The sequence below is a fragment of the Lonchura striata genome, chromosome 10, assembly GCF_046129695.1.
Source record: "Lonchura striata isolate bLonStr1 chromosome 10, bLonStr1.mat, whole genome shotgun sequence".
NCBI classification, from domain to species: domain Eukaryota; kingdom Metazoa; phylum Chordata; class Aves; order Passeriformes; family Estrildidae; genus Lonchura; species Lonchura striata.
In genome coordinates this window covers 17,897,611-17,924,359 of record NC_134612.1, presented here as the reverse complement: position 1 = coordinate 17,924,359, position 26,749 = coordinate 17,897,611, and the positions used below count along the sequence as shown (strand labels likewise).

At 47.7% G+C, this 26,749-nt stretch overlaps 3 protein-coding genes and 2 long non-coding RNA genes across 5 annotated transcripts in view; 1 reads left to right on the top strand and 4 right to left on the bottom strand.

The window, feature by feature from the left end:
- The window catches only part of PSMD1 (proteasome 26S subunit, non-ATPase 1), a 63,467-nt gene extending 55,598 nt beyond the window's left edge, over window positions 1-7,869 (bottom strand). The window contains exons 1-7 of the mRNA XM_021544442.3: window positions 7,734-7,869; window positions 5,971-6,014; window positions 4,942-5,015; window positions 4,526-4,695; window positions 3,506-3,711; window positions 2,148-2,291; window positions 1,198-1,424 (exon numbers count right to left, since the gene is read on the bottom strand). Of these exons, the coding sequence (XP_021400117.2) occupies window positions 1,198-1,424; window positions 2,148-2,291; window positions 3,506-3,711; window positions 4,526-4,695; window positions 4,942-5,015; window positions 5,971-6,014; window positions 7,734-7,749 (881 nt within the window). The 5' untranslated portion in view covers window positions 7,750-7,869. The remainder of the gene's footprint in view (window positions 1-1,197; window positions 1,425-2,147; window positions 2,292-3,505; window positions 3,712-4,525; window positions 4,696-4,941; window positions 5,016-5,970; window positions 6,015-7,733) is intronic.
- A 1,133-nt stretch (window positions 7,870-9,002) lies between these two features.
- On the bottom strand, window positions 9,003-15,482 carry C10H2orf72 (chromosome 10 C2orf72 homolog). The gene is made up of 3 exons (XM_021543315.3): window positions 14,954-15,482; window positions 12,387-12,503; window positions 9,003-11,122 (listed from the first exon to the last, which is right to left on the bottom strand). The coding sequence occupies exons 1-3, from the start codon at window positions 15,480-15,482 to the stop codon at window positions 11,031-11,033; spliced, it is 738 nt and encodes a 245-aa protein (XP_021398990.3). The 3' UTR covers window positions 9,003-11,030.
- Window positions 9,636-12,617, top strand: LOC116183948 (uncharacterized). Its single transcript, XR_004148667.2, has 3 exons — window positions 9,636-9,687; window positions 10,098-10,158; window positions 12,434-12,617. It is a non-coding gene; the product is annotated as an uncharacterized LOC116183948 (long non-coding RNA).
- Window positions 15,483-20,934: 5,452 nt separating the features above from the next.
- Window positions 20,935-22,516, bottom strand: LOC116183949 (uncharacterized). The gene is made up of 2 exons (XR_004148668.2): window positions 21,744-22,516; window positions 20,935-21,653 (listed from the first exon to the last, which is right to left on the bottom strand). It is a non-coding gene; the product is annotated as an uncharacterized LOC116183949 (long non-coding RNA).
- A 591-nt stretch (window positions 22,517-23,107) lies between these two features.
- On the bottom strand, window positions 23,108-26,661 carry RPL35A (ribosomal protein L35a). The gene is made up of 5 exons (XM_021544818.3): window positions 26,590-26,661; window positions 26,227-26,269; window positions 24,805-24,957; window positions 23,986-24,130; window positions 23,108-23,166 (listed from the first exon to the last, which is right to left on the bottom strand). The coding sequence occupies exons 2-5, from the start codon at window positions 26,235-26,237 to the stop codon at window positions 23,143-23,145; spliced, it is 333 nt and encodes a 110-aa protein (XP_021400493.1). The 5' UTR covers window positions 26,238-26,269; window positions 26,590-26,661; the 3' UTR covers window positions 23,108-23,142.
- Window positions 26,662-26,749: the final 88 nt, after the last annotated feature.

The window sequence follows — 26,749 nt, the reverse complement described above, 5'->3', positions numbered from 1 at the left end:
TATCTGGTGCTTACTGCTGAGCAGAAAACTCCCCCTCCACACAATTTTCAGGGAACTTGAGACAAAGGCCTGGAAACCTCTATTCTCTTATTCCACCTACAGAGACAATAAAAATAAAGATGCTTGTAGGGAATGAAGAGACACAGGTGAGAAAACAAGGTCAACAAACAAGGCATCAAGGATAATTATATCCTCCCCTAGAAGCCTTGTGCTTGTCACTATTAGCATGGATCCTAGGGTGTTGACATGGAAATAAAACACAGTAAACTGTTGTTAGCACCTTGCTCTAATTCTTCACAGGCAGACACAAATTATTCTGTGTCTTTCCTTTTATTTCACTGGAAAAGAAGAGCAGAAGAGGAAAATGCTTGCCATGCCTGTGTCACTGATTCAAAAGTCTAAATACTCAGCTCCACAGCTGGGATTCTCTACCACATACTATCAAAGAGAGTGAAGGGAGCAGGTTGTGCACAGACATGAGAGCTCTGGTGAAAGTACCAGCAAGCATTCTATGGTCATTACAGAGCAGATGGAGAACAACCTTCTTCCATGCTGCCCCTGAGCTGGGCAGCAACCTTAGCACAGATTGGCAAGTCCTCCTGTAAGTCATCAAAAGAAGAAATAAAGATGACAGAATAGTTAGTGCAAACTTGGATTTTTCGTAACAGCAACTTCCTGCAGTTAAAATCAGAGATACTGATGTTTTTAAAAACTCAAAGTAGATTTGAAGTACTTCTTCTGAACAACAAGTACAAAAGGTATGCAAGGTATACACCATCTGAGCCCACTCCTCCCACAAGCTGTTATGTGAAACCAAACTTGCACATTGCTGTGATGAGCTTTTTTTCCTGATGAGCTTTTTCCCTTCCTTAGCTCTGCAAGTTGCTTCCAAGACCACATAGAATCAGCATTCCCAAGCAACTCATGCAGTGGCTTAATGAATTACTGCTCATTAGCTAAACCCCAGTATAACTGCTCTGTGCTTATCTCAACTGCAAAGAAAAATGCCTTTAAAAAAACAGTAGATTTCGGTAATACACAATTTTGTTTTGAGCAAATATCATGACTTGCCTATTACTTAAATAAAGTGAAGTAGCTTGATAGCTTGTAAAAAGCATCCATACATGGAATATGAGGTGCCCTTAGAGCAGGACTGGAGCCAAACAAGTCCACCACCTCTCAAGTCAATCTCCTCACCTGTCTTTCTCCGATCCAGGGACAGTGCCTGTGTTGGTGGATCCAGGCACGGAGGCAATGGGAGTTCCAACCGTGCGGAGATTCTGGATGACAGAAGACAGGAACTGCTGGCTCGCGCTTTCATACAGGTCAAAGCAAATTTGGTAAGCCATGAGAAGATTATCATCCTTCACCAATTTTTCCAAGATGTCACTCACAGCCTGTGGGTCATCCAGGAATATCAGGCACTGAGCAGGAGAAACGGAAGAACAGGAAACAATAATAAGAGAAGACATTAGATACTTTAGAATGAGAAAACAACACTACCCAAGGCTGCACTCCAATGCCCTCATCTGCTGCTCCACAGAACATCCCCTTCAAAGAAAGAAAGACAATAGAAAACTCATAAGAGTTTCACAGAAAAACAAGACTTGTCCTGCTAGACACAGAAATTCAAAAGCACATTGAAGAACCAGCAGTCATTCTGTAGAGATGTCTCAGCTGAAATGAAACAGGCTAACACTGAGTCATGTGTACATGGCATCCCGAGACTGGCAAAGATCGGAGAAGATCTGAGTAACTTCACAAGTAGTTGTCTAAACATTTTCAGAGAATGGCTTACCAAAAAAAAAAAACAAAGCACTGGAAATGTTCTTGTGAGGAATAAATAAAATTCCAAGCTGTGAACCTACCATCTGATACTCCCTATGTAGGCTTAAAATATCCTGTCAGAGTTATCTGTGTCCTCAAACTGACTTTGAATGGATTTCTTTCTCTATAAAATGACCAAATATGCAATCTTTACATCTCTTTTTCAAGTTGGTCTCACTCTGATATATGCTGGAAGCATGCAAACAGGAAAAAATATTTCATTTAACTGAACAAAAGACAGAGAATACGTAGATGTCATGCCAAATATACCTAAAGAAACGTAACTTTTTATTAACTTTAAAGATGACTGAAAAGTTTACCTGGCACACATTGATGAAGTCTGGTTTCTCCAAATTCATGTAGATTTTAACTAGAACTCTCAAGACTTTATTACGAAACTGTTTATTCTGCATCAAAGACATACAGAGCTTCAAGCTGTAGGCCAGCATCCCAGGAACATCATTCTGCAATTCAGGGATATCAAACATAGGTTTAGACTGACAAGCAGGATTTAGAAAGGAAAATAAAGCTACCCTTTTTCTATTTTAAAAAGCAGACCAAGCGTGCATATAAATCTTCACAGTTTCCTATTTTCAGAAAAGCTTATATACAGGTGTACTGCATTTTAAAGAAAAAACACTATCAAAATCATGCAGGACAAATATTTAATTCAGAAGTTAAAACATGCAAAATATTAACTTAAAAATACAATACCTATCTTCCCTTCACCCTTGTTCAAACAATCAGTTCTGAATGCAGTGAAGTTCACTGCACTAATATGAAATGTCAGCAAAACAAACCATGCACTAAGAAAAAATCAAGCCTGAGAAATTAATTTGGTTACTAGACCTCAGAAAGGTAATTCAAAATGAGGGATTTAAAATTTATTAAATGCATAGGACAACAATGAGAACAATGAAAGCAAGATGGGTGCCTTATGATTATCACTCATACACAGAAATAAGAAACATCCAAACAGACATAAAAGTTGTAAACTGAAAAGCAGTAACATTTAAAGGATTCAAGCTGTGTCTGGCATATGATTGAGATACTACAGCAGCAAGATTGCACACAACTGCTGGGCTGCTGCAGATGACTATTGGCCTGCTTCTCTTACTGCCACTAACAGTAATGTGATGTACCTTAAACCCTCAGTGAAAGATTTTAAAGCCAATGTGCACCATCTTGGAGTCAGAGCAGGCCAAGAGTGCACAGAACCACTGAAAATTAGAGTAGCTCACACACCTACTGGAGTTTCTTCTTTTGATAAATCACTTACCCAACCCTAAGGATCCCTTCCCACAGTGAATTACAGCAGCTGACATAAAAGGGCTGTTCTCACATTATGCCAGTATTGTATCTCTGCCAGTAGCTGACAGGGAACACCTTAAGAAGAAGGCACATAGCAACCTTCCTGGGAATATTTTCCCATAAACTTGTGGCTCAAGGATTTCCTAAAGATGGGGGGGAGGGAATCTTCCAATACTTGGAAGATTTGAATAGTGCTGAGTGGCACTGCTTTCCATGAACATGCTGAACTAAACATCCCCGAGTTTTATCTTCTGTTCTTTTCATACAAAATGGGGCAAGTTCCACAGCAGCATGGATCTTGCACTTGACTTCTGGATCCATACCTGGAAAAGCCTAGCTACAGGCACCTCCTGTCTCTTGCACATACCGACTCAAGGATGGTTTTCTCAAAGATGTCCAGCCTGCGTGTCTCCAGAGCGATGCCAATGGCCTGCTTGTACTTGTGGTCATCCAAGCACCGCTGGAACATTTTGTTTACTATCCCTTCCAGCCTCTCATCCACGGGTTTCTTCTCCCCTTCCGGCAGCTCTGCGTTCTCCACACACTGCTTGGTATAGTGGTCGATACATTTTGCTGAAGAGATATGGGGAGAAAAGTCAATTTCCCAGATTTTTTGCAGCTTTATACAGGTGAAGAGACCAGCATGTGCGTGAACATGCTCTACCAGCAAGTACAGTATGGGAATCTACACATTTGTGTAGTCATATACAGATAATACTGGAAAACACTCCTATTATCTCCTAACAAACTCTGATTTGAGTGCTGAAATCAAGTAGGTATTTTAAAAATTAAACCAAGGATATGATCTTTTCTCGAGTGTCATATTAAATAAATGAGAACACAGCAGTAGGAGACTTCCTAGCTCTACTGCAAACATCAGCTGGGGAGATTGAAAGCCAGCCCAGCTCCATCATATCCTGTAAAGAGCAAGTGAGATGAGATTTTAAAAAGCATTCAAATTATACCTGTAGTCAACTGCTGACTTCCCACCTTGTTGTGGGTGGATAAATACAACTTTCCTCTCAATTAGGTGTGCAGCTACACTTACCAGTCAATTATTTCCAAATATGCTGAAATTGATAACATCAGCACACAAATGAGAGAAAGGACAACAAACAACCAAAGCAACTTTCTTATTAGGAATTCACTATAGAATAAGGGTTAAGAATAGGAAAAGAACTCTGGAACTCCCAAGTCAGTTCCATTACAGAATCCCAAAATATAAGAAAGTACAAATAAACTGGGTAAAATTAGCTGCAACATTAATTTAAGTGAATGGAAAGACAGCAGGAAGAATACAGAGAAAAAAGATAAACCAAGTAAAAGTTCAAGGTTACAGCAGCTTTGACAACACAAGAGCTTTTCCTTTACAGCAACAGCTCTTTACCAATGATCGTCTCCACATATTCCGAGTTGTCGTTGACATTGAAGAGGTCACCAGCTCCCAGGGCATAGTTCAGGGATTCCTCAAAGGCTCCCAGGTGGTAAAAAACTTTGGAAGCAACCAGGGCGGCAAACTGGCGGCTCCGAAAACCTTCATCTTCATAGAGAACTTCACTGCAGAGGAGGGAGAAAAGAGCATCAGCTCTGTGTGCTCAGATCTCTTTAAGGCCACATAACTCAAGTAACAAGCATGACTGAACTTGCATCTTTGGGACCACAGCTCCAACCCCACAACAAACACATCAGAGATATCTAGGAAATATGGAACTACATGCTGTATTAACCACTGTCAAGAAACCAGAAATACATCCACTTCATATCCTATGTTCTTTTTAAGCAGTATTAAGTGTCTTCTCTTACATTTTGTCCACTGACTCAGAGATTTCTGCCCAGAAGTCATTGACAACAGCATTCAACTTGTGAAGAGCAAACTCCTAGAAAAACCAAAAAAGGTAAAGTTATATTATATTAAAAATGTATTTACCACCTTTCCCCAGTAAAAATGAAGTACATTCTAGGATGAATATCATGAACGCTGACCCATTTCAACAGCTAATTCTATTTTAAAAGATCTTTGCAATTCCTTTGCAAATAAGGATCTGTTCACAGATAAGACAACTCTAGCATTCCTTTCCATGGCCTGTCTCTGATGAATAACTGGCTGATGTGTCTGACAGATTAAATTGTGACAAACCTTTGTGTAGCACATGGAATCAACCTGTGGCCTACAGCAGCTAACTCTATTTATCTATATGGACAAAGTAGTTCAGACGATAAACCACAAACAGCCCACAGCAAAATCAGGGATCATTCAGATCCATTACTACTACCTATGTGTATATCCAAGAAAAGCAATTAGGGAATTACAATTACTGAAAATTGCACGTTCCATCAACACACCACAACTCTGAGTGTTGGTGTTTGGTGAATTCATACCCTCTGTGCACTGGAAAGCTGCTGTTGCTGTTTTCTTCTTCTTGTACTATTACTGTGATTTTTTTTTCCATGTGAAAACTGTAATTGTGATTTTGTTCTACACTGGTTTAATTCTAAAATCCTGAGCTGTTCTTCAGCTTTGAATTTTATGTAGTCAAAATGCAGTATCTGGAACAATTTTAAGTAACAAAGCCCCTTACCACCAGAGAGACAGGAGCTTGCATGAATAGAGATTTTTGCAGTTGAAGCTCCTGTTTGATCCATGCTCAAAACAAGGAAGTTTGCAATCTGTTATCATTTATTTAAGCCCTTTCTTTTAGCTTTCAGGCTAGATTCAATTTGGTGCCCACCTGCTGCTGCCCAACAATAAATTACTGAGATCTGCTCCTTTTTGACATTAAGCTCTCCACATAATGCATTTGCTATTACTTGCTCTCAGATGTAAGAGCTTACCTTGAGCTGTGGCTCTTCTTCATCCAGAAGAGAGATAATTCCAGCTGCAAAACAAAATCATAGTTACTTTTGGTTTCTCTGTATCAAAAGTAAGCTTGTAATTTAGTTCAAAACCAACAGAACAGGAAAGAAGGCTGTCTCTGGAATGCTGATTTTAAATCTCCAGTACAAAACTTCAAAGATCAGATTCAAGTTTGTATTAAATATAACGAAAAATAGTTTAGAATTTGTAACTGAAAAGGTACATTATTTATAAAAGGTGATCCTTCCTAGGGGAAAACAAAGAATTTTTCCATGCCAAGGAAATTGGCCTCATGGATGAGAGGAGATGTACCTCACAGCTTTATGCTTTTGACTGCAGATCTTGTCCCAGAACATTTGTACAGTTGCAAAAATACTGTTTAACTGATATGACTGACAGGTTCACAGGAGCTAATCTGAAGAACAGGGATAAGTGGTTTCATTATCAGACTGCAAAGGCACAATGGAAAAGGCTGGAATATGATCTGATCAAAGTCCAGCACAATTCACTGCTTTAAATCTTTAATCTGTTGTACACCTTGACAACTTCTTTAAATCTGAAAAAACACATGAAACTGGAAAGGCCAGCAAGCCTTTGAAGGGCTGAACTGGGCTTCCAAAAGATCTTGACAAATCTAAAAGAAGCATGTGCAGCTCCTGGAGGGAGTTGAGCCTTCCAACTGGTTGGTCTACAGACACCTGGGAACGGTGCAGCGCTCAGGGCAGCTGCTAGCAGGAAGGGAATAATCTGACCATTGTGCCAGATATTAACAGGAAAAGTAACACCAAGCTTTAGGGAAGCCTCAAAGAATAAGGTTTGATGATCTGAAAAGTTTTCTCACAAGAACACATTCATTCCTTTGCCTAATGAAGTGGAACCTCCATTATCAGGTACTGTTCTTAAAGGCCAGGTTAGACACACATCCTTCAGCAGCCATCCTCCTTCCAGCTCCTTCCTGCATCTCTGCACCAAATGCTTGCCTGGGGTTTTCATTATTATTATTTTAAATAAGTTTCTGCATTTACCTGATCTGTCAGGAGAATGCAATCTCACTCCTACACACCACCTACACACCTCGCTCCTACACACCATTTTTACATTTTTTAAATGCCTCTAAAATTAATTCCTACTTTACCTCAATTATAATAAAGACTTAAAGCAAAGGGTTCAGGAAGAGAAAGCTACCTGGCCACTGTCACCCTCTGCACTGTTCCTCTCGCCAAGTCACAACCAGCCGCATGGTAATTTCTAGCCTGAGCATTTCTGGAAAGGCTTCCCACATTTTTTTACACTACCAAGTTCCCAATGGATGCACAAACACCGCGTAACACCCAACTCCTCACAGGCTTCATTATCCCGCACTCCTCAGACCGGCGTTTACTCTGCAAGCATTTGCGTTTCTGAACTCCAAACTCCTTCCTCTTCCCCGCCTCAAGTCTCCGCTGCACCTCCCGAGTGCCCCCCGGTTTCACACCGAAAATGCGCCGTTCGCTGCAGGCAGTGGAGCCCGCCCGCTCACCCCGCACCGCCACCGGAGCCCCCGTCAGACACCGGCAGCAGACGGACACGGCACCGGCCTTCCAGAGCCGGTCGTGCCGGGCCGCCGGGCGGCCTCTCTCAGCCGTCCGGGGCTGAGCGGGGCAGGGGAGCCCCGTGACGGGCGGCCCCGCGGAGCGGCGGTGCTCAGTCACGGCCCTGACTCAGCGAAACCCCGGCGGACATCGCCGCGCCGCTGTCTCACCGGCCGAGGTGATCATGGTGCCGCCCGGCTGCCCTCGGAAGGGGGATCGGGGAGGTCCGAAGGGTCCGGGGGGGATCGGATCGGGTCAGGTCCGGTCCGGCCCAGCCGCGGTTCCGCCGCCGCTGCCCGGCCCGGAAGTGCAGCCCAGGGCCCCTTCCGGCGCCTCCGCGCTGCGCCCGGGAGAGGTGCCCGCGTAATCGCCTGCACGGGACGGCGGAGAAACAGGCAGGCAGGAGCGGGGCAGCTCTGCCGCCGGGGGCCTTGTACCTCCCGCCGCCCCTCGCGGCCCCGCGGGCTCCCCACGGGCTCTCTCACGGCCCCGCGGGCTGCTCGGGGCTCCCCCGCAGCCCTCCCGGGGCTCCCTCACGGCCCCGCGAGCTGCTCGGGGCTCCCCCACAGCCCTCCCGGGGCTCCCTCACGGCCCCGCGGGCTGCTCGGGGCTCCCCCACAGCCCTCCCGGGGCTCCCTCACGGCCCCGCGGGCTGCTCGGGGCTCCCCCACAGCCCTCCCGGGGCTCCCTCACGGCCCCGCGGGCTGCTCGGGGCTCCCCCACAGCCCTCCCGGGGCTCCCTCACGGCCCCGCGGGCTCCCCACGGGCTCCCGCGCCCGCAGACCCCACACCGCTGCCTGCGCGAGCGGGGCCGGAGCTGTGGGTTCCCCCGGTGCCCGCGTTTGTGCCGTGCCCAGGCACAAACTGCTTCCCCCGCCAGGCCAGGCCGCCCGCAGTGGGCGGGCATCTCTAGGGCCAGTGCAAGGATCAGCGATTTTATCCCATGGATTTAACACATGCCGGCCGCCTCTGCCGCACAATACAGATGGGATACCCAGGCTGGCGGATTTGCACCAGGCAAAGTCCTGCTCAGGAGCAGCGATGCTGTCTATACACAAGAGACCAAAGTGCCCAGACCTCGGCAGCATTAATTTATTCAATGCTACTGAATAGGAAGAAAAACCCTGTGAAAGGCTTGAATACCTTGAGGATGCATAATGGTATCAGTTAGTGAAAGTTATTAATGAAAGTTACTAATGAAAGCTTATCAGACCCCTACCCACAATACCAAGAGGGGCTGCTTTGCTCTTGGACAACTGGGAAGATGTCCAGCTTTCTCCATTGCCCCATCTGGCCTGCACTCAGTTCTGATTTTCTGCATATCAGACACTGGGGTCACTTCCATCCCAATATCCAGTTTTTTCAAGCCAAGATAAATATGAGTTAATATGCTTACTTCAAGGATAACACCATGGCAAACAAATAAGCACATTCCAATGTGGAAATTAAGTGTCTTTATTCAGCAAGCATGTAATAGTGACCTGAAATTATTCAATCGATGAAATGTGTCAAACTATCTGCTTACACCTCCAAGTGCACAGACAGTGAAAAGAGAAAAGGAAAAAAAAAGTAATTCAAGTCACTTTTATTCCTCAGTCGAAGAAAAACAATGCTTTTGCTCAAATGTATTCTCACACCCCCTAAGGCCCAGGCAGTTCATCCACTTCCACCAGTCTCTTGCAGGGATAAACTTGTGTGATTTACCTAAAAATTACCAGTAAATAAATCCAGTGGATTTGCAGCACTGAGGGAGGTTTAACTGCCAGTCTGTGCTCTTGGACCACCTCTTCACTGGAGAATGCTTAGCAACAAAGGCTAAACGCTGCAAGAAAATAAGGATTCCTTCTGGTGAGTCCTGCTTGACCCACCTAACCAAGGGCTTTACTGGGAAATACAGACCTGCACAGCGACCTGGGCTGTGCAGGGATGGAGCAGGAGGGAACCTTAATCTCATCAAGATGCACTGAGTGCTCTGAGTGCTGAAATCTGGGCCAGTAACACAGCCACTCACAGCAAGTGACATGGTTACATTTTTATTTTCCACAGGTCATAAGCACAGAAATCCTGGAGGCTGGAAGGAGAGTGGGTCAGTGCCCTCTCTGCAGAGCAGCATCCCCTCTCCAGGTAAGAGGTAGGGGGATGCCAAAGGCAAACTGCTGGGGTAGAGTGCTGGCCAGAGCTGGCAGGAATCCAGACACTTCTGCTGCCAGTGGGGAAAAAGGAGCCAGAGAGGACAGATGTGTGCAGAGGATACACTTTGGTGACTAACCCAGAGTAGAGGCAGGCAGGTTGAATTTTCTTATCTGAGCTGGAGGAAGCTCCTAAAGGAAAGCCAGCCTCAAGCTTGTGCTCAAAATAAAACACAACCTCTTTGATGTTGCATAAAGAATTTAAAATATATTCTTTGTGTTAGAGTAATATTCCTTGTAAACCAAGGATTTCTAGTTAGTTGTGCTACCCCACAGGCTACAGGCGACCCTTTGGAACTACTTAAATAGATAATTTTTATATCTTTATGTTTATTTATGAAACAGCCACCTCTTGTGCTGCAGTCCACCTCCAATATGTGCCACCATGCCTGTGGAGATGTCCCAGGTAAGATGGCCCCTCCTGTAACCCCATCTAACAGCAGCCACACCGTAGTGCCCACCTGCCACCCCCTCCAACCCAGGCATCCCTCAGTTAGCCTATGAGCACCAGGACAAGCCAGAGGGACAGGTCTTGCTCCCAAATCCCACTCTGATCTAGATGCCAGCCCTATCAGTACCTTTCATGTTACTCTTGCCACTCAAGCTGGGTTGTTACTGCATTCTTCTGTTACATTCAAGCCTTTTCAGTAGCTGGTAGATCCGAGAGCTCACATTTAGTCCCACTGCAGTCTCCAAGCCACTGTGTTTCTTGGTTGTTTTTTTAGGTTTTTGGGTGATTTTTTGTGTGTGTGTGTGGATTTTTGGGGGGGATTTTTTTTTGGTTTTTGAGTTGGTTTGGTTTTGTTTTGTTTTTAATAACAAAGAGGATGGGAACTTCCAAGCACCAATAAAGCAGGAAAACAAGGCAGCAGAATCATTCTGCCATTGAGGCCAGCCCCAGCAAGCTCAGCAGGGAACTTTGCTCAGAATTAGAAAACATTTCAAACATTCTTCAAACAGGTGGCTGCATTTCACACTCCAAGTCCCAACGTCATATTGCCCAGGATGTGGGGTACATCCCCAAAGGGCTTCTCAGAAGCCCAGTGTCCAGCTGCAGCTCCAGGTGCCCCAGGGCAGCAGGGCACAGCAGGGAATGGCTCTCTGGCACAGACCCGCGGTGCTGGTGGCAGCTACAAAAGCCCTGACGAGTTCAGCCAAGCAGCTTTTCCCTGGAGCTGTGGGTCCTTGGAGGAGAGGGCCTGCACCAGCTCCTCCTCCTGTTGCTCCAAATATACTGGGCAGGTCTGGGATGTGGACTGTGTTGGATGCCCAGCAGCTCTAGGTGCCTGTGCCTCCAGCAGCTTCTTCACAGTTTCCACTGGGGGAAAGGCTGGCCAGAGCCACTTCTTCCTCAGGGTCCTGCAGGTCATCTGCAGGGAGCAGAGAGAGGTCAAGGCAGACCTGAATGGAAAACCCCTCCGCACAGAAAATGCAGCTTAAGATGAAAAGAAAGCATGGGCTGAAGCAATTGATATATACTCACAACCTAAGCACAGCTGATTTTTTTTCAAAACTGGTTTTCATTTTGTTTAACAAACTTAACATTGCTTCAGCAAATAGAGTAAAGGAACACAGGGCCAAGCTCCTGGCTTCTTGAAGTCTCAGTAATCTCAAAACAAGTTGCATGGCCACAGGGTATTGCCTGCCTGGCACTGACAGCAAAGTCAGGCACTTCAGTTTTCTGACCATGGAGAGTGGGTCTCACAAACCTCATATGTCTCACATGTCTCAAAGCTGCATAAATTGGGCATTCATTTCAGTTGTTTTGTCTGACTCTTATGCTCTTTAAGTATTCTATATATTTAAGAGGCATTTGGACAAGGCCTTTAATAACATCCATTAAAATGTGGTCAGCCCTGAAGTGGTCAGACAGTTGGGCTAGATGATTATTGTAGGTCCCTTTCAAGAGAAAATACAGCACTCTAGTCTAGTCTAGTCTAGTCTAGTCTAGTCTAGTCTTATTACAGTGAAAGAGCTTTCCCTCCTCTTTGTGCTTCACAGTACAACCTGGTCTCCACATCACAAGCCTTGTAGCTTCCTGCATGAGGCACTCCTGAAAAAAGAAAGTCACTGCTGGGAAGTGCAAGCCAAAGTGCCAGCCATACACAAAGGCTGAATGCTATGCTATGTGTTACCTGAACAATTTCCTTTAGAATTGGGGAGCCCACAGCTGGCTGCCCTCTCCCTTCTCTCTGCCAGCCTCAAAAGCAAATGTTTTGGGAATACTCCTTCCACCCATGTTTGCAGAAAACATCCCATAATATCAAGGTCCTTCCAATTAATTGATTAGACAGAGAGTAGTTCTGCTTCCAGGCATTCAAACAAAATGCAGCTGAGTTCAGCAGTGCTTCCAGGGCTGAAGCACTCCTGAACTTGTATTTGGGCACCAGACTCAGCGTGGTTTTCTTTAGACAAGCAGAAGGTCACAAAACAAGGAGATGGCAACAAAGCAGATGTATGTGCTGGTTGTCATGAGGTTTGGGCTAAACCACAGCCAGGGAAGCAAGGCCAACTGCAGGGGTGAAAGTAGCTGGAAGAGGCTACCTGAAAGGGGCTTGGGCACCAGAACCATTAGGGAATCATGAGGAATTTCTGACAATCACAGCAGAGTACAAGGGAGGGAGCTGGGCATACCTTCATGAACGTTGTTTTCAGCTTTTGCTTTGTAATCTTTTCTCCAGCTCCTCTGATTCCAATAAATGCACTGCAGGAATGATGGCAGCCTCCACCTCTCCCTGACTTTCATGTCTTCTGAATAAACCAGAGAAGATGGGTTCAGACTGGTAGCAGGTCAGCCCTGCTGCTTCTTCACCTCTCCCTCCATGAGCCTGGCAACAAAACCAGATCCTAGCAGTAAAACCAGGTCCACTCTACAAAACCCACCACCAGAAAGCACAGAGCAGCTCCTGGCAGTCCTTATTTTTGGCTGAAACCTCTCTGCTGCCCTGGAAATTTGTCCCTGGTGTCGGTTTCTACTTTGCCACCCCGCTGCCAGAAACAACCTGGATGTGGCAGCCGAGAGTGAGCAAGAAACCTGTCAGGAGCCCAGCTGGCAAACATGGTGAGGCTGGGGACTGACACAGAGAACTCCCACAGAAGGAAGTTTTCCTTTTGCATTGTCACACAGCTTCTACCATATCAACCTGTTTACTACTCCCTGTTTCACGAAGCAATCCTCCCTCCCATGGAGACCTGCTGGACATGGGGTCTTGCAGCAGCACACTGAAAACTGCAGCTGTAACTGCTTGCAAATTGCAGAGAGCATGTGGTCAATATATGGTAATTATTCTAGAAGATAACAAAGTTACTACAGACTTTCCATCCATTTTAGTAAAACACTACATCAGCCTGTAAAATACTACACCAGCAAAATTTTATACTGTTTCCAACAGCAGGAGTTCAGTATCCCCATTGAAATATTATCCAGTCTTTCACCACCTAATCAGATAACAAATGATGAACCAACTTCAGTGTCCTTCACTTTATCGAGCCATTGCGACACTAAAGGGCTCGGTGTCTTTCTGGCAGTCAACAAACAAAAAACTCCAGTGCACTGCCTTGGAGTGCACTGCCTGAAGTGTTCAACTGCTCTTTGGAGGCACAGCTACGCTTGGGATCCCTCTGTCCAGGTGGAGATTTTGGAAGGCAAAGCTCACAGAAGCATGGAAAGGAGCTGTCCCTGCCTAAGGTTGAACCCTGAAGGTGATGAGTGTCCTTATTACACACACTGGGACACTTACATGACTCAGAGCACCAGGCAGAGCATTAGAAGTGAGTGAGCACACACAAGCAGGCTATAACATCCAATCCAGCCCCTCCTGCTCCTCATTCTACACAGCCAGCCACAAAAATACATATACTGAGCAAAGCACCAGCAAAGTGCCAAGGAAGAAAGAGGTATGCAGGGATGATTTTATGTCTCTGCAGCTGCTGTCCCACCAGAACTGGAGGATTTGCAGGTGTCTGGGAGCACACCAGAAATTTTTGCAGCAGGAACAATGTGAGGAAGCAAAAAGCATGTGAAAGGAGAGAAGCTAGAAAGAGAATTGTGTGTGCCTCAGTAGAGAGGTGGCAGAAGACAGCCCTGTGCCCTTGCCACCAGCCACCTCAAAGCTCCTCAGCATTCAGATCCAGGATTCTGGGCTGAGCTGATAGAAAGAAGCACCTGAACTGCAGCAAATCATCCCCATGTGCCAAGGATCCCAGAAGACCCTGTCAGCCCTGTGGTGCTGGAGGCAAGTGGCAGCATCCCTCGAGGTAAAGCCAGCAAGACAACAAAACACCCAAGCCCCTGGAAATGCTGGGGAGCAAGGTAAAAGTGGGAAAAAATGAAAGAAGGGAGGAGGATAGGGAAACAGCCCAAGACAAACAGTACCAAAGATTAAAATGTTTTATGTGGCAGCTGAAAGAGCAGAACCTGCCCAGCTGCCCATCACCCTGCATTGACACACAAACCCAACTCCCCTTTCGCCCCAGGGCAAATGCTGTCCTCAGGCCTGGCTGACACCCAGCTTTCATCCTGCCATCCTCACATACAGTTTTACAAGCAAAAAACAACTTGCTTTTGTTAATTATTCATTATGCAAAATCAGCACAAGCATCCTCCTTCTGCAGGAAGGTCAGGTCCTGCCTGCGCCCTATGGCACAGGCCACATCCCAGTCCTGCTTTCCCCAAGAACACACATCCAATAAGCATGGAAGGCCACCATGTCATGGATGGCCACAATGTCACAGCTGTCAGCTGCCATGTCCCTGTTCTCCATAAGCTACTCTAGTTTCCCAGACTGCTGGGAAATTTGTCTGCCCTGGCTGTCAGGTCTGGGAACCTCACCAGAACGAGGCAGATCCCATTGGAAAGGCTCTGATCCCACCAGCATGAAAGAGATTTCATTGGGAAAAGGTAGATCAGATTGTGTGTGTGTAAAGATCCCATCAGTAGTGAGTGGTCCAATCCCAATGGGAAAAGCCAGATCCCAGTGGGTCAGGAGAAGCTCCCACCAGGAATTGTCAGATCTTAATGGGAAAAGCCTGACCCCATTGTAGGGGAGATCCCATAAGGAGAGATCAGAACCGATTAGGATGGGATAGATCCCACTGAGAAGGGGAAGATCCCACAGGAAAATGGAGCAAATCCCACCGTAGAAACCGGGCCCCGGGTGAGGCAGGGAGGGAGGAAGGAAGGGGCCCCCCGACCCTGATACCTGCGGGGTGCTGCAGAGCGGCCCGCAGGGCGCGGCAGGCGGCGGCACGGCAATCTTCGGGGCTGCCCGGGCTGTACCGGGCCGCCTGCACCGTACCGGGCGCTGGGAAGTGCCGCCGCAGCGCCGCGTCCAGCACCGCCGCGTCCTCTCCGTCCCCGCCGGGCAGCAGGACGCCCACGACGCCGGGCGGCGGCCCCGCGAGCAGGCGGCCGCGCACGTCCCGCACCACCTCCCGCAGGCGGGTGCGCGCTCCGCGGTCCCGCGCCGCCCCGCCGCCGCACAGCACCAGCAGCAGCCGCGCTCCCAGTGCCCGCCGCCCGCCGTCCGGCGCCCGCCGCGCCCGGCACCCCGGCACCGGCCCCGGGCACGGTGCGCGCGCTGCCTCGTCGCCCAAGAGGTCGCAGGCGAAGGCGGCCAGCGCGGTCGCCGCCGGGGCCCCCTCCGCCACCTCGGCCACTAGCAGTACTACCCGCCGCCCGCCCGCCCGCTCCACGAGCGCCCGCAGCTCCTGCAGGTCTGCCGCCGCCATCCCCCGCCGTGCTCTCTGTCCGGCCCGCATCCGCATGTTTCCCGGCCCCGGCTCCGCACCGCCCACTGGCCCACACCCGCCCCACCACTCTGCACCAGCCCCGGGCACCAGCCCCGGCCCCGAGCAGAGCAACACCCCGCGGCAGCGGAGCGAGGGGGTGTCAAGGGTCCCCCTGCTTCCAGCCCCGTCCCGGATTCGCACAATCCTGGGGAGTGAACAGCCCCTGCTTGCTGCCAGGTTGGCACAGCAGAGAAGCTAGTAAAGAGCTCCCTGATCTGCCACACGACAAGACTCAGAGCCCTCACACAGGCTGGTCTTCTTGCCAATGAGAACTTGATAAAATTCAGGCAGAAAACTGTGCTGTGGAGGGGCTCAAAAGGTGAGGGGGGGATGAGGAAAGGCTGTGGTGGCTGCAAAGTGGGACACACACGAGGTTATGATAGAGGAGCAGCTAATCATGTGTCCCCAAGGTGCCCCCTATGGTGTGGCATCTCATACCCCAGAGCAGCAATAGAGTGGCCTCTCTGGCATCATGTGCACTATGCTGATGCACAGCCTGGCCAGGCTATAGCCGCCCCTGGGAACGATTCCCCTTTGGGAAACAAATAGTTAAACCCTCAGAGGGGGTCACAAGTGCACACCTGAGCTGCAGCCCTCATACCACCTGCTGCATGTGAATCCCTTCCCAAGCCAGTGCCCTTTGACTTTCCCTCTGCCACCTCCATGCAAAACACAGCCTGCAGTCACAGGCCTACAAGCATCAACATCAGTACATCCCTCAAAGCACAAATGTTTCCAGGGATAAGTGTGGAGCTTTAGTCAGGGCTTCAGTACTGGCACTTGTTACATGTATCTCTGCCAGCCAACAGTGAATGAAAGCCATTATGCCCAGCCCTGACACTTGATTGGGGAAGTTCCAATCCATGGCATGCAGTAAGTACTTCTCCTATGCCACATCAGAACAGGCTCCTCCAAACTAGTAACGTTTCATTGCAAGAACCTGGGAAGGGATAAACAACTCAAAGGTGTCAACAGCCAGTCACCTTGGCAAATTACTCTCTGAGGATTTTTGGAGCCAAACCATCTCTTGTGGGATGGGTGGAGGAATCTCTAAGTGTACTGGGTGTGAAAGCAGAACCAAAATCCACGTGTCTGTCCTGGATCAGTGATTCCCAACATGTATGTTTGGGTACACTCAGCCACAAATGTGGCTGTGCCGTTGTGCCTGCTGCCTGCCCATACTCACGGCCATCTGTCCCCAGAGCCCAACAGATCAGCAGACACAGCAGAGGGGATGTGCCACAGGTTGATCCCCAGACATAACAGTGGTGTGGCAGCTTGAGAAAGTCACAGTGTGCATCAATTTTAATCCAAGAAAAATATTACCGCCAGTATGGCAGGCTTAGGAAACACCCCCCTAGGCTAGCATGATGGATGAGGGCTTCAGGAGAGACTTTCTGCCCTGGGTCCTAGCAAAAGTAACTTACTCATGGATAAGTGCTGATAAGCAAATGGGACAGGGCGAAAAGAGGAAGGTAAAACAGAAAGATTGGGCTCCTCTTCCAAAGATCAGGGTCTGCAAGAGCCCATGCCCCCATGCCAGTGTGCTAGCCCTGAGATAGCTGTCAACATGGGAAGGCTACAAAGTCAGACATAATTCAGCAGCCAGGTCTGGACTTAGTGTTGCCCAGATTTTGTATTTACAAGGATTTTTTTCGCATCTGTTCAGAAGCCTGTTCATGATCCTATGGACAAAAGCTCAGGGTAAAATCAGCATCAAGAGTTGTGTCAGCAGCAGGAGAGACCAGGATCATGTGCTGGTCCCCAGAAACCCTCATCTCTCTGGAAAACTGCCATAAGAATCCACAGAGTGTTTAAATTCCTCATGAGCTGCCAGCACAGCCTGTGGTGTGGTGGTACTGGTAAAAGCCTGACTGATGTGCAGACCATTACAGCACAGCTCTCACAGGGCTCTTCCAGAGGAGCACTATGCCAGTGACTTGTCTAGAGATGCCAGATGCCTCCAGCATTGGGAAGTTGGCTTTCTAGCTGGCAATTCCCCAGATTTATGAAGATAATTCTTGCAGAGAAGGTATAGAAAAAATTGGAGTTTTCTTCTTAACTTAGGTACACCTCTGGCTACTTCTGCAGTGGCCTTGGTGTTCAAACTGCTAGCACAGCCACTAAAAACTAATATTTGGGATCACGTAGAGCTGTTCTTCATGACCACTGCAATTCTTTAGTTTATTTTGGGTACACATGTAACATTGCCAGCAGAGGCTGGTTGGAAAGGTGAATGTCACCCACAATACCCAAACAACCTTGTTTACATTTCTTCACTCATTAACAGGGGTAAGATCTAGCACATACAACTCCCTTTGTGTTACTTAAAGACATACAACTCAAACAGTTCAGAGGCAGTCATGAGCTCAGCAGTATTTGTAGTACTCCACAAAATGTCTTCAGAGCCCTGTCAGGAATCTAAGCAAGAACACAGATGTCGTTAGAAGACCTGACACTCCATGAAACATCCATTTGACAGTCACAATTGTAGAGAATCACTACAGACAGCCCTAAGTGGGGGTCATCACATCCCTTACATATGCCTGTAGCTGTCCAGAGCAGACAAAACATCTATTCATTTTTGACTTCAAAAGAGGAATTAAGATGCTTTACTCGGAGAAACAAATTTGGCATGTGTATTAGTAACGCCTTGAAACCTAAACAACAAAAAAACTGTCCACTGCATTAGAGCCTGCATTTACCAAGATTAACCTTTCTTCTGAAGAGCGTAAAAAGAAGACAGGGATAAAGGATTCTTGTGCCAGTTTTGATGATAGAAGAGCAGAGAGATTGAATGAGCAAGAAGGAATCTGTAGGAGTTGTTCTGAGTCTGATGTCCAGTGACCCAGCCCAGTTTCTTAAATTCTTCCTTCAGTAGCTTTGGTGCTCACAGGAACAGACACTTGTAAAAGCCTCTGAGCCAGAAGCTGGAACTGGCTGCAGACAAGCGAAGCCTCAACAAACCTTTGTGCATTTGCTCTTCCGCTGATCTGTTCTCTAAACTTGCTTCAATTATTACTTTTAAAAACACATTCTTACTAGATGCTGGAAAGCATCTGCTTTACTTGTGTAGCACTACAGCTGTTACCTGGCCATTGCTGCAGGGCATCAGCACTCACTGAGCTCTTCATCCATAGAGACCTACTTGGGTTGCCCAAAGAAGTAGCAGAGGAGATAATTGTGAGAGAAGAAAATACCCCAAACCCCACTCCTGCCCCCAACATCCCAGTCCCACTGATTCCCTTCTAGTCTGCCTCCTGTTCACTCCTCCATGGCTCTTCCTTTTTCATCCACTGACCCTTCCCCAGCTTCCTCTCAATCTTTCTGGCCCCTGACCAAACACCATCCCGCTTTTCATTCACTGGAGCTTGAACTTTGTATAAAACCAGACATGAACCCTTTCTGTGACGAGTTCAGCCACAACTGAATCTAACTGGATGGTGACATTGTTCGGACCCAGGTCCCCTCACATCCCAGACCCAGCCTCCTCCAGGGCCAGCTGAGGCAGCCCCACTTTTGGTCCCAAGGCAGCTTGCCCTGCTAGATCCAGCTCAGCTCTGGCCTGGATCCATCCAAGTCATCACAGCCCTCTGGGCTCCACTCAGGGGAAGTTACGCCCCATAAGCAAATAAAGTTGGGAAGTCCCTGGCACCTACGGCTGTGACACAGCCTGGCTTCCTGATGGGGAACCTCAAACTTTCTTCTCTCTTTTCTCCAGAATTCTGTTCCCTCTAAAATTGCCCATCTCTGCAATTGTCCTAAGTTTCCTCATGTTTCCTTGAGTCACCATCCCCTTCTGGATGGTAGAGGGGCATAGGAAGGTATGGCTGAAGAGGAGGATGGAAACCTGGCACAGGGCCATGCACAGAGAGCCCAAAGCGTTGGTCAGCCCTGGTCACACCATAGGAGGGTTGTCCTTCCCTGCCCTCTTAGAGACAGATGGAGCCAGCCTATCAACCTATTCCACTCTTGGATCCTCCACAGGAAGATGTTAAAGAAGTGGCAACGAGTATGAAATCAGACCCAAGGACCAAGCTCCTTCTTCTGGCCTTTTTTCTGGCTGTCCTCAGCTGGATCCTTGCCTTTGGTTAGAAAACACGACTCAAGAGTAGATGTTCACAGCCCCTAGTCTCCATTCTTTCCCAGTACACACACACACACCTTCAACACCAACAGTCCAGCTTTTCTGCACTTACCTTTTGCAGCGTCTCTTAAAAATCACCTCAGACCTCACCAAGCTGGGGGCCAGTAGCACCACTGCATGCAGACACAGCCCCTCCTGCCTCCCTAACCCTGCCTTGTGCATTCTCCTATTTCCTTCTCACAAAGCCCCTTCTTGGCATGGCCAAGCTCCCAGGTTCTCAGAACTGCTCCCTTTTACAAGGCAAAGGGCAGATCCATAGCTTCCCTGGAGTTACTGGAATGAGCAGAGCAAATCAGTGTGGATCTGCCAAGTTTGCCAGCCCTGAAAAAGAGGCCACAAAGGGGCCCTTCTCTAAGAAGGCCCTTCTCTTCTTCACTCTAAGATTTCTCTGGATCTACCAAGGATTAGGTGGAGAATGCAGCAAGGGTGCAGCTTGAGAGCACCCATGGATGACCTTCTGCCTCCTCAGGTCTGTGGGTGACCACACTCCTTGTTGTCCCAGCCACACATTCCTGTGGCTCTATCACTTGGCCTTGCAGGGCACTCCTGTGTTCCCAAGCTCCGGCCAGGATTTCAGCCACATCTCAGAATTTCTTCCCCCTTTCATCTTGACAGTGCTCCATATCACCCTGCACAGAAGAGCCTGGACAAAGTACAAACATGCTGCCAGAGGAGAAACTTGAGAGCTGCATGGGCTATGCCTGGACTGGGTGGTTATCGGTGTGTTTCAGATGCTACAGGAAGTAACAGAGTTCTCTTTGTGGCTTCTTGCTTTAGGGATGTCCTAATGTCCTGATCTTTTAAAGCCAAACTTTCTTCACTCACAAACAGCCTGAACATGTACATGTCTTGCTTTGACTCAAGGGAACTATTTATTCATTAGCTTGACCAAAAAACAGTCTTGTCAGTAATGAAAGGCAGAATTAATCTCGTGGAAAGTCTCTTCCACAACAGAGCAACTGGGTCACCTCATCCAAAAGTCTGCCAAGCACCAGCACCACCCCAACACTTACAACAAGGTTGTTTTGCTTCATAAAGCCACATCCTTAAGAACACGGAAAGAATCTGAATTTGAAAAATAACCTGGAGAATCCTTTCTCTGATAAACATTGTATAAAGGATCTGTACTGCCCTCAAATCCCACTCCTTCTGTACCATACTGCACAAACCTGCAGTTTCAGCAAGTTTTGCAGTCTTTGATATAAGCTTTAAAGCTTATATATACACACAGACATTGAGAAATAAGATAAATATCAGGTTTTTAATACTTTTTGGATGATAATGAAGATCTTAGGATGACAAAAGATCTACAAAAAACACCAGAGAAAAAATACATATAAACTCCCAATGCAAAAAAGTGCAACTACCTATAGTGCTTTACCATGCCCAGAGAGGATGGGAAATGAGTTCAGCTATTATGTGGGTAATTTGACTTAAAAATATTTTACTGCTCCCACAGTTCCTCCCATCCAAAATAACCCATCCCAGAAACTCAATCTGTTGGATGTGCACACATGTAAGGTCAACTCCCTGCTACAAAGAACCCTGGAGGGTTTCAGGAGCTTTGTTCCTCATGAGAACCATGTACCAAAGATTCCTGCATCCAGGTTCTCCTGGGAAAACATGGTCTGACACCTTAGTCTTGAGTTTCCCTGTTTCAGTTTTGGGTCAGTTTAAAATCTAGAGGCTTCTGGCCTGCTCTGATTCCCTCTCTGCTGACAGCTTTCTTAGGGACATTTTGATAATCACGCAAGACACTTAATGCAAAATAGAAATGCAGTGATTGTTGATAAAAGTTTCCCGAGGCAGATTGTTCAGCCAATGTAGCAAAGAGCTCCGAGCTTTGTGGCACGGACAGTGTGATGCTGAGGGCACACTGTCCCCTTCTGGTAGCAGCCATGCACTGAATCCCATCCATGCAGAAAGGTCTGGGCAGACAAGCAAGTCAGCAGGAAGGAAGTGTTCTGCAAAGGGACATCCAGCAGGACAGTGCTAAAACCAACCTGACAGATTCAGCTGCCCAAGGAAGTTCATTCTCCATCTGTCTTTGAAACCTTCTCTTGCCTACGTTCAGGCAGAACTCGGCAGTATCTGAGCTCCGGGAGTGAAATAACAAATGGCAGTCTGGTACAATAGAAAGAAGAAACAGGGGAAAGAGAAGGGATGATTACATATTTTTGGGCATCTTATGAGTTTGATACCCACTCATATGAGTTTGGGTATCAAACTCACAAGGACTTACTACCTTTTCATCAGCAAACCAACTATATGGTAGTGACCACAGGCCTACAAACCTGCACTTACAATTAACTTTGCTCATTATATTTCCTCCTCCTTCCTCTGTAACACCTAAAGCTGGAAATCCCATCCATCCTCTTTTGAATCCAATGTGTCCAATGTATTGGTAGTTGTGGAAGACTAAAAGCCCTACCTGACATGGCCCAATATCCCATAAGCTGCAATTTTTCTACACAGGTTGAAAAAATGCAATTTTCCATAGCAAAGGCTCTGAAGGACAGCATTGGCAGCAGGCTTAGGTCTTTTAAGTCCAGCAAAATAATTTTTATACCAGAGCTGAGTAGCTGGGGCAAGTTTTTTAATTCCAGTTCAAAGTTTTGATTTACCCAATAGTGTATTCTGCACACACATCTACTCCACCTCTTTCAGAAGGAAGAGGATTAGATGTGAAATACCAGCCCACTACAGGAGAATTGCAAAGCCAACACTCAGAGGGCTCCATGACACACACTGGCAGCAGGGCCAGGCAGGGCGAAGGAAGCTCTCATGCCCTGGGAAGGAGGGACTGCACTGGAGTGGGCTCAGGATGCGGTTGAGCCAACAGACTCACCTGCCTGACTGACTAGGGATGCACTGAAAATGATGGAACTACTTGGTCTATGTGGAACTCCTCTCACAGCATATCCACAGGTCATTTTGGGACTGTGACATCAGCAGCAACCATGACAACTTGTACCTGCCTCAAACCTCCCTTTAAACTACCCAGTATTTTGGGGGGATTTTCAGAGATAAACTGAGCCTTGCATGTCATGACTGTAAATTCATTTTTCACCACCTTACTGTTCAGCAAAACTAAAAGGAAGTGCTGTGAAGATGCTCACTGCCCTACATGACATGCTGGGACAAGGCTGGCCAAGAAAACAGCGTTAACACTTGGGCACCACAGAGCCGTGCAATGAAAATGTGTTTAAATTATTTACACAAAGCAGACGCTACAGGCACACGTGCTGGCCAGGTACAGGTGGGGTCATTATCAGGGATTCTACCAGAACTACTGATGTGAGAGAGGCTTTGCACCTGCCAGGATTTAGTGTCTCTGTCTGTGCTGTCAACTCTGATACTACTGAGAAAGAGGTCTCTCAAAATTTGTGGAGGCAATCAAACCAGAAATATACAAAAGTTAAACAGAGTCTCCATTTTATTTTGAATAAAAATTTAGATCCTAGATGGATACAGCATCTGTAAAACACAAAACCAGACAGAATCACGTTAGAAATCTTGTATTCAAACATGAGTTTTGCAGTTACAATCTAGACCATGAATCTCTTCAACTGCTATTAAAGCAATCCCCAGTTTATACAGAAGAGGTGTGAGAATGACTTGCAGGAGCACTTCACTGGTGACACAGACACCATGGCAACTAGCCCTCCTGTGCACCAACAAGAGTTCCCATGGCTCTGGATTTCAGGAATTATCTGTGCTGCTCCTACTGTGCTTTTTCTAAGGCACAGGAGAAAGACAGAAAGGACCACACCCCTCTTGTATTCCTTTTGACAACATCACTACGAAAATATTACATCACAACTCTAGGTGAGAGACCTAAACGGATAGTCCCACTGAAGCCCTGTGGCTAAAACACCAACAGTGGGAACAGGTGGAAGTGGCCATGACAGGACAGCACTGCTCTCAGTTAAAACATTTGGGAAGTAAGAGAAAAATCAAACAGGTAAAGGAGTAGAAGGGTGCAAAAATATGCAGAACAGATGGTGGAAAAGAAATCAAGGCAGCTTTAGACAGGAGCCGAGTCCTGGAACTTTAAGAGCCTTTCCACACAACCTGAGCAAGCACACAAACCCCTGATAACAAGACAAACCCCCTCAGCACAGGAAGGCAGCAAAAAGCCTCTCTAGGCTCCAAAACAAAGTCACTGAGCCATGCTGAACACCCAACAGCAACAGAACAAAAGCAAAGTTCAAATGTTCCCTCATATTATAAGGAATTTAGAAGGCACCCAAAAACTGCCAATAAGTATCTTGTTGCTAAACCAAACCCACTTACCACCCGGATTCTGTGTCCAATGGCCTTGGCAGGCAGGTTGGAGCGGAACTTGGCACGCACCATGCCACTGTTGCCATGCGCGCGGGTCACCTTCCCCCAGATCACGCGTGTCCTGTTGGGTTTGCCTCCGGGGGTTACCGTGTTGCTGGGGAAAAGGAGCCCAAGAACAGCTCAGCAGGGCAGTCACAGCTCTGCTGTACCCAGCACTGACAATGTGGTCTCTCTACAGCACTTCAATAATTTAGCTCCACAGCCATCTTTAACTAGACCAATGTCCACTTTTTTTTACTTGTGATATTTTCCCAGCCTGGGATTTTCACTGTACCTTTCAAAGGTGTAATTACAGCTTGACAACTATTAACAGCTTACAAAGCTCAAAAATTTGGAAAACACTTTTGCTAACATACCAGTTTGATCAATTTTATTCAAGATAATTCTGCACACTAACAACAGCAGTCAAGAAAAAAAAAGGAAGTGGAAGCAATAAGCAGCTGTTCCCAAGGTGTCTATCAATGACAGCAGAGCAGAAGTGACAGACAGTGCTCAAACATGGGCACATGAAAGTCAGAACACAAATTCACCCAGGCTTCACAAAATCACTCTACTGTTTAAGTAACTGAACAGTTCAAAGTATTTAACACAAATTCACCCACTTCAATTTACTCCATCACCCAACTTTCAGTTTTTGTCAGTCTTAGGCAAAACTTGTTTCTCATCCCATTTGCTCTCTTACATATCATGTAGCATCATGATCTCCTAGCATTTACAAAACCAACACAAGCATTGGCTAGTTCAGCACAAGAATACAACATTACTTACTTTTTAGCTTTGTACACATAGGCACACCTCTTGCCCAGGTAGAAGTCTGTCTCCTGACGGGCATAAACACCTTCAATTTTCAGAAGGGCCGTGTGCTCCCGCTGGTTTCGGAGGCCACGTTTGTAGCCAGCAAAAATGGCCTTGCACCACAACCTAAAGACATGGAAAATACCTGAAAATTATAACTCACTTCCAAATAACAAAAATAAAAACTAATCACAGGCTCTTTCAGCAGGAACTAATTCCACACCAGTAGAAATCAGCAGAGGAAATAGCTGACTTTTACAAATCACTGCAAATACTTACATCAATGAACAGAGCAAAGCTGAGTATGTGGAACTTGAAGTATTTATGAAAATATTACACTTTTTGCTTGTCATAAACTCCTGGCACTACAATACTGGCTTCATACTAAGATTCAAATACTCCAGCATTAGCAGATATTATTTCTAAATGTCTACTAACACTGATGAGTAAACATTACTTTTTTTTCTACACACCACATGAAATCTCCCGTGTTGCAGTAACTGCTATAGAAGGTATGAACTGACCCTGATTTGTAGCCTCAAAGGAGGAGCCAGAGCAACAGCCTGACATCCACTGGGCACAGACATTACACAAACTCCTCAGCAATTCTTCAGGACACCTGCACTGCCCATGTAAGGTCATTACAGGACCTGTCCCACACACCGAGCAGCCACAGCACATCTGGCCCAGGGGCATCCAGCACCTGCTCTGGGATACAGCAGGATCCAACTGGGATATCCAGTTCTACCTGCCACACGTGCAACAGGACAAACTCCACACATTAATGTTAGGACATAAAGCTGGGATTCACAGAACCATCGAAGGGTTTGGGTTGGAAGGGACATTTAAGACCATCCAGTTTTGACTCTCCTACATAGGCAGGAACACCTCACGCTAGATCAGGCTCAAGAGTCCCACCCAGCTCGACCTTGAACACTTCCAGGGATGGGGCAGCCACAGCTTCTCCAGGCAACTCCACAGTATTCACATTTAATCCCTTCACTTACGAACTCAATCCCTACATCCTTTAAGAAAATTCGGCAGCACAACAGAAAATTTACCCATGGGAAAAACATGTTGCTCCCTTTACTCAAGGAAACAGTTTATGTCAAAGCTCCACTGCACACTGGAGATTAACAAACACTGAGCTAACAAACCCACAAATTTCACACTGATATTTACTGACAGGCCAAGGAGAGCGTGGCACACCGTAACAGCAACTAGAACCAGCTCAAGAGATTTCAGAGCAGGGACACACAACTGCGGGCGTTCCACAGGGCCCAGCAGGACGCTGGGCAGCGCAACACCGCTCACTGCCCTGCTGAGCAAACGCTCCCAGGAACGCTCCTACAGCGCTGCAGCAGCGAGCCGAGCGCCAGCCCGGCCCTCACTCACCTCCCGGCCATGGCGTCCTCCCGCAGAGCCGGTCCCGGCAGGCCTGGAAACGACACACAGCCGTGAGCCGCGGGCCGGCATCTCCACCCGGCCCGGCCAGCGAGACCCCGAGCACCCGGGGGCTGCCCGGCAGCCTCCGCTCCGCACCTCAGCAGCCGCCTCAGCCCCGCTCCAGCCCAGGGCCCCAACCCGCCACTGGGACCATCCGCCGCGCATCGGCGCCATCCCGCCTTGTCCCCGCCCCAAACCGCGCCGTCCGCCGCGCCCCGGGAGCCCCGCGCCCGCCGGCGGCCCTACGGCGGGGGCACCGCCCCCGGCCCTGCTCCCGGCCCCGCTCCCGGCCGCGGCCCCGCTCCGCCTCACCCCCAGCGCCCCAAGATGGCGGCGAAAGAGAGCCGCGCCCCGCTGCCTGCCGGGAAATGCGCGGCCAGGACCCGAGCGGGCGGCCCGAGCGCTGCCGGAGTGAGCGGCACCGGGTTGAGGAAGGTACCGCCCGGCCCCTGTCCGTGTCCCCTGTCCCGTG

Excerpts from the sequence above, each read along its gene's own strand:
- C10H2orf72 (XM_021543315.3), bottom strand. The coding sequence starts at position 15,482 with ATGGCGGCGGCAGACCTGCAGGAGCTGCGGGCGCTCGTGGAGCGGGCG. Across the intron at positions 12,504-14,953 it reads CGCTCTGCAGCACCCCGCAG|AAGACATGAAAGTCAGGGAG; the intron begins GTATCAGGGTCG and ends TGGTTTATTCAG. Across the intron at positions 11,123-12,386 it reads TGAAAACAACGTTCATGAAG|ATGACCTGCAGGACCCTGAG; the intron begins GTATGCCCAGCT and ends TGCTCCCTGCAG.
- RPL35A (XM_021544818.3), bottom strand. Across the intron at positions 24,131-24,804 it reads TATGTGTACAAAGCTAAAAA|CAACACGGTAACCCCCGGAG; the intron begins GTAAGTAATGTT and ends CCTTTTCCCCAG. Across the intron at positions 23,167-23,985 it reads TTGGACACAGAATCCGGGTG|ATGCTGTATCCATCTAGGAT; the intron begins GTAAGTGGGTTT and ends TGTGTTTTACAG.